Source organism: Cannabis sativa, chromosome 6, assembly GCF_029168945.1.
Source record: "Cannabis sativa cultivar Pink pepper isolate KNU-18-1 chromosome 6, ASM2916894v1, whole genome shotgun sequence".
In the NCBI taxonomy this organism is placed as follows: Eukaryota; Viridiplantae; Streptophyta; class Magnoliopsida; order Rosales; family Cannabaceae; genus Cannabis; species Cannabis sativa.
In genome coordinates, this window is record NC_083606.1 from 67,468,875 (window position 1) to 67,475,230 (window position 6,356).

General features: G+C 27.8%; 1 protein-coding gene across 1 annotated transcript; it reads right to left on the minus strand.

The window, feature by feature from the left end:
- Positions 1-306: 306 nt before the first annotated feature.
- On the minus strand, positions 307-5,848 carry LOC115724889 (protein STRICTOSIDINE SYNTHASE-LIKE 13). The gene is made up of 4 exons (XM_030654255.2): positions 5,176-5,848; positions 4,227-4,511; positions 2,811-2,978; positions 307-888 (listed from the first exon to the last, which is right to left on the minus strand). The coding sequence occupies exons 1-4, from the start codon at positions 5,541-5,543 to the stop codon at positions 489-491; spliced, it is 1,221 nt and encodes a 406-aa protein (XP_030510115.1). The 5' UTR covers positions 5,544-5,848; the 3' UTR covers positions 307-488.
- Between the last annotated feature and the right edge of the window lie 508 nt (positions 5,849-6,356).

Below are 6,356 nucleotides of genomic sequence, written 5' to 3' on the forward strand. Positions count from 1 at the left end.
CTTTAGTGATAATCTTTTAACCATAATATATAAAATTATGAATGATGATTTGTAATTAATTATAATATTTTTTATTTTTAATCATAAATTTTATTGTAAATAAAAGTAAAAGATTTTATAGTATGTAAAATTACAGTAAAACCCCTTTATATATATGTCAAAATTTCTAATAATTAAATATCCTTTCCACAATTTATGAACCACTAAATAGTAGGTACTAAAAAAATCACATTAGTATTTTTTAAAAAATAAAGATAAAAATAAAAGGAACAACTACTTATTAAACACAAATGACGAAGAAGAAACTACGAGAAACATATGAATTCTAAGTCATTCTTCAAATCATCCATATTGTTACATAAGTCATAAGTCAATCCATCCTTAAATTTTTTAGATAACCTTTTTAGACAACAAAATATAAACAACAAAGAAAAATACTCATTATCCTAATTAAACTCCATTAATTCATCAAAATAAGATCGATCTAATTAAGGGTAAGGGAGAGTGGCAATGTGATTGTGAGCCACTGTTCCAATCCACAATTTTCCTTTCACTTCTCTAACTTCGCTCACAAGTTTCATCACCACTCCTTTTCGATCCTCAAGAACTTCAACAACCTCTCCCATTTCGTTGAAGAGTGAAATTACAGTGTACATCTTCATCCCCATTAGTCGAGCTAAGAAACTCATTCTGATTGGTAAACGAAAATAGACACTTCTTATCCATGGATTATGACTTAAAATTTCTTGTATTGGAGTACGACAACAGTCTATAGCAACCCAGAATTGACCATTCTCATTTATTCTCACATTGTCTGGAAATCCTGGTAAATTAGCAATTGGTTCCACATGTCCTGTTTTAGGTCCCTCTAGCCAATATTTCATTAGCCTACATCAAATTAAAACAATAAATATTTGGTGCTAAGTTAGAAAAGAATTTCATTCAAAATTTAGGATAGTTTATTCATGAAACTAGAACCAAATTACAACACTCTCAATAAATAATGTAAAATGATTACAAAAGTAAAAATATAACTAATTAGAGTTTTTATTTTTTTTGAAAAAAAAGTGTCCAAAATACATGTACAATAGTGAGCTATAATAGCTCAAATTTTTAGCTAATTCAAAACAGTCCCAATAGCTTCTCTACCTTATTTAAAATACTTCCCTAAATTCTTACTTTTTGTATTTTACCTCACACATTTACATTACACTATATATTAATTTCTATATATTTTCTTGGGAAATTACCCCATAATTATATACTATTTTTTAACTTTTTTTTTTTTTTTTTAAATTTACGGTTTGAATTTCTAAGGTGGTTTCTCCGGTAATTTCTATGTGGGTTGCTATACGGATTTTGGTTGTGATTTAGGTTGCTCTGTTAGTTGCAATAGGGGTTTTATGTGAAATTTCGTAAAAATATATAAAAAATAAAAAAAAAATTGAAGTGTATATATTAATGAAAAAATTCCTATATTTTTTACCACATTATTTAAATATTATATTTTTATTAATTAAAATTATAATCATAAAAAAAACAAATGCTAATTTGGGAGAGGTTAAGACAATTAAGTACAAAAAAGAATATTAAAATAATAAATAGAGAAGCTTTAAAGCTTAGCTAAGTGCACTTAGCTAAAGATTTTTTGGAGTTTAGAATGAGGTATACCTAAAAAATTAAGAGCACTTTAACCTCTTAGCTATTTTTTTAGCTCTTATTAGCTATAATGAAGCATTTATTGGGAGGTTAAGAAAAAGCTAAAAATTAAATTTCCTTTTCCAATAGATGAGCTAAACTTTTCTACTATGTCAAAAATTTATGTTATGAATAGTATTTAGCTAAATGTAGTAAGAGAATTTTAGGTTTTAGTGCTTAGTTATAGTTTTTTTTTATTATTATTATTATTTTTATGATATATTTTGTTTAGTAAAAATAAATAAATATTATGTAATATATAATATTTTATTATTTGTGTATTATAAATATATTATTTAAATAATTTAGAGAAAAATATAAGAATAATTATATATGGTGTAACGTAAAAGTGTGAGCTAAAATAGATAATTGAATTTTAGTAAAGTATTTTAAAAGATAAAGTGTTGTTAGGAGTGCTTAAATAAATATTACTATGCGATTTATAAGTTTGAGTAGGTACTTAGCTATAATTTTTTATTACTTTCATGATATCTTTTTTAGTTTAGTTGTAAGTGTAAATATAATATAATAATATTTTATTATTTAAATGATAGAAAAATTGATGTATAATGTAATGTTTATGTATTAGTAAAATAAAAAAAATGAAATTTTGGTTTAGATAGTTTAAAAGATAGAATAAAATATGGTTGGAAGTACTTTAACTATCTACAACAAAGTTAGGTATATATTTATTGACTGTGTGCTAATTTAAAGGCATGAAGTGAATAATGTTGATAAAAAAGTAAATGCATTGATATGGAAAGCTATAATAAGAGCATTGCTATAAGATACTAGTGGTGCTTAGCATTATCTCGACATGTCGCATTGCGATTGGTTAGCGATACTCCCTAGCAACTATTATATTAAATTATATGGGACCCGATATTTAATTGACCAATAACAATATTGACACATAAAAAGGTGCTAGACACCACTGGTACCCTTTAGCATTTCTGCTATAATAATAATGGTAATGTATAGTTGAAGATTTGTACTCGTACACATACAAATAAAAATACACATGGATTGTGGACATGCATGTAGTTGATTAATAATAATTAACTTTGACTGATGAGTGTGAGATTGGAGAATAAAGAGAAAGTGATTATTACCTGCAATTGGTGGTCTCTGTAAAAAGGAGAAAAGTATGGTCTCTTGATATTTGAACTCCATTAGGGAAAGCCAACCCATCTAGCACAACATGAGTTGTTTTAGTTGGAGGATCATATCTCAGAAGTCTTCCAGTGGCTTCTCCTTCCAATAATATATAGAAATGATCCCTAAAATTAAGATTAAAATTAATTAAAATTAAAATTTTCATTATTGTCATGAAAATTTCCAATAACATTATATATTTGCCAAATTATTCTAATATCATTGACTAATTATTTCATCACTTGATCATGGTTTAAATTAGACAAAATATTTTGACCAACATAGTAATATTTATAACCGAAAAGTTAATATTTTAAAGTAGAAGATATAATCATTAATGAAGTAAGAAATTATGAAGGAAATAAAAGAAAATATATATATTTTTTTTTTCTATTGTTTGGTAAACAAGAAAAAAAAAAGTTCAAATATGAAAGTTACTGTTTTGTTTGTATAATTTTAATTTTAATAATTAATAGTGAAGCTAATTAGTAATTTACATATTTATCTTTGTCCATACTCAATTTCTCTCCAATTTTAAGAGGATAAATTTTATTTTTCTCCCAAACACATTTATTTTTATTACACTAATAGTTACCAAATATTATTATAAATACCATGTTATAGTTTGGTGTATTTTTTTTTATTATCGAAAAAAATCATTTTTTACACTCTACTTTTATCTCTTAAATTTTCTTTAAACATATAGGGTTATAGTTGTGACCAATGGCCCCAATATACAGGTGAGACTAGTCCTGTTTTCTTATAAACATGAAAACACCTTTGCTGGCTTTTGATTTTGTCCCTTAACAAAATCAAGAAAAACAATTACTTAATATATATTTCTAGTTGTTTAATATATTCTCCATTCTAGATTTATATATTTTATTATCTTTAATTTTTTTAAAAGAATTTTTTTGATATTTCAACAAATTAATCTAATTATTAAAGCTGAACATAACTTTTGTTCAATTATAAAAGAAAGCTATAGGTAGACCCATCTGTATTACTATCACTACAAGACATGTGACTAAATATGTTGGCAAAAATTTGATATTGCGCTTGTAAAATATGAAATTTACTTCTAATGTGTTGACAAAAGGGGTTGGCGAATCAACGTTGGTATTAGAACTTTTGGCAGCACAAAATAAAAAGCGTTAGCAAAAATAATTTTTCCCATCGCGTAAATGTGATGGTAAAAGTTAGATTTAGCCACTGCAAATGTGCGCTGATAAAACTTTGACATTTTTACCAGTGCAGTTTGCAAAATGTGCTAGTAAAAATTATTTTTACTTACGCATTAACGAACTGTGCTGATAAAAGTGACACTTTTTATAGTGTATTTATATATAGTATACAAATTTTTTGTTACTTACATTCTGTTGTATCTCTTACTAGTGTCGGTGAAGAAAATAGAGCCATTGGTGTGAATGTCAAGGTCATTGGCAAAGAGAATGGGTTTTCCATGTACATGGGTAGCCAAAGGAGTGGCCACACCTCCTTCACTCCCAACAACAAGAATCCCATAATATGCATCTGCAATGTACAATTTCCCACTCTCTTTATCAAATCTCAACCCCAATGGCCGACCACATCTCTTCTCTACTTTCCATTGCTTTTTTGTTGTTGATTCATTCCCTTTTGCACAAAGCTTCTCTGACCTTTCAACACTCAAATCAAATTCACTACAATTAGCTATACCTAAAACTAACATTCATTTATATATTTATCATTATAGTAAACCAATATAAATTAAGACCGCAAATTTCTAATAAGTTTTTAACAAAGACTAATTAAGGTTAGTGAGAAATGTGGCTATCTAAAAAAAAGCCTACACATTTGCTAATTAATAAATAATCTTTTTTATAATTAAAGTACTAAATATAATGTTACATAATTTATAAAAATTAGAGTCCCTAAAACACATAGTAGAGATATGATCTATAAAACTGGGTATAAATTAAAAAATAATAAAAAAAAATAGGGTTTTACAAAAATACTGTATTTTGGACAAAAGTTTACAATTTTTCTGTGGTCGGAATTTTTTACAAAACTATTGACTTTTTATAAAACAACCGTAAAACAGCAAAACAGAATAATTAAAACAACAGTTGAACAACTAAAAAATAATCGTACAACAACTGTGAAAACTTAACACAGTACACAATATAAAATTTATTATTGAAAACAAACACAGTATTTTTTGAAAAAAATTCCGCCCCACAGTCAAAAAAATAACAAAGTTACAAATTTAAGTATGTGGTGTAAAAATCTAAAAAAAAAATATAAAAATAAACAGTGAATATAATTTCCAAAACCACTCACCAATTTGAAGTTACAAGAGCAAATGTCTCCCATCCAACATCCTTACCCATCCACCTAACAATGCGTCCATCGGCCAACCCAGTATATGGGCCACGGCCCAAATGATCAAATTCCAAAGATTCAGGCCCAAAAACTTCACCCTCAAACTCCAATTTCCCAAGCCCAAGCCGGCTCTGGTTGTCTCTGGGCCAATTCTTCATGACTTGCTTGTAAGGAGCAATGTTGTGCTTGACAGGCCTGAACTCAAGCCCTCCGACAGGGCCCATTTGAAAAGGGTCCATGATAACCAAACCCAATACAAGAACTAAGAGAATGAGAATTGGGTGCTGCAAAAAAGTATCATCTTTGAGGTGGTTTTTTTTCTCCATGGGAGAATAGTTGGAGAGAAAGAAGGAGATAATGTGGGGTTTGAGAAATATATGATGATATTATGGGTAAGACTAATCATAAAGGTTGTGTTTGTGAGTGTGTGTGTATGTTTTGAGGTGTTATGGGAAAGAGAAAATGTACTTAGGTTGGGGTAGGATTTCATACGTTAGAAAGTTGATTTACATGCATCATATGTGAGTAGTCAAGTGGTTACATGGTACTATTTGTGATTTTTATGATGTGGTTGAGAGTTGGTTGGCCGTGGTTTTTTACATTCTTCTTACCGTTGAAGAATAGACAAAATGGTACAATTTCTATTGGAGTAAAGTAGATAGATTTTTAGAAGAAAAAAAATGTTGTATTCACATGGCTATGGCTAGTACTATGAACGTGGTAGATCATTTCACATATCACGTCATATATTTCTTTAGAAAAATAAATAAATGAAAAACACTACTAGTCTCTCTCTATTATTTCTTTTTTCTTTTCTTGGTAATATTGTAGTCTTATTCTAGATTTTTCCACATATAATTTAGATATAGGTTTTCAATGAATTAAAGTGTAACTTTATATTTTGAATAATGATTAGGGAGTTATTTTGATTAACGATTAAAAAAGTAATTTTTCCCTACTCTCGTGATTATCAGAGCCTATTTCATAATGCCAAATAAAACCCTCTTTATTGTCGGCGAAACTAGTAGATGCTCCGGTAAATGTTAACTTTTGTGGGTGCAATTTAGTAGTTTCGGTGGTAAAAATTGATTTTCTTATAGTGAACGTACATTTGAAGATATTTCTTTGTTTTTTTTGAT

What these genes read in the sequence shown, in the direction of transcription:
- LOC115724889 (XM_030654255.2), bottom strand. Translation starts at nt 5,543, where the DNA reads ATGGAGAAAAAAAACCACCTCAAAGATGATACTTTTTTGCAGCACCCA. An exon ending in GCTCTTGTAACTTCAAATTG is followed by an intron (nt 4,512 to 5,175) that starts GTGAGTGGTTTT and finishes GAGTGTTGAAAG; the next exon opens with GTCAGAGAAGCTTTGTGCAA. An exon ending in AGTAAGAGATACAACAGAAT is followed by an intron (nt 2,979 to 4,226) that starts GTAAGTAACAAA and finishes TCTTAATTTTAG; the next exon opens with GGATCATTTCTATATATTAT.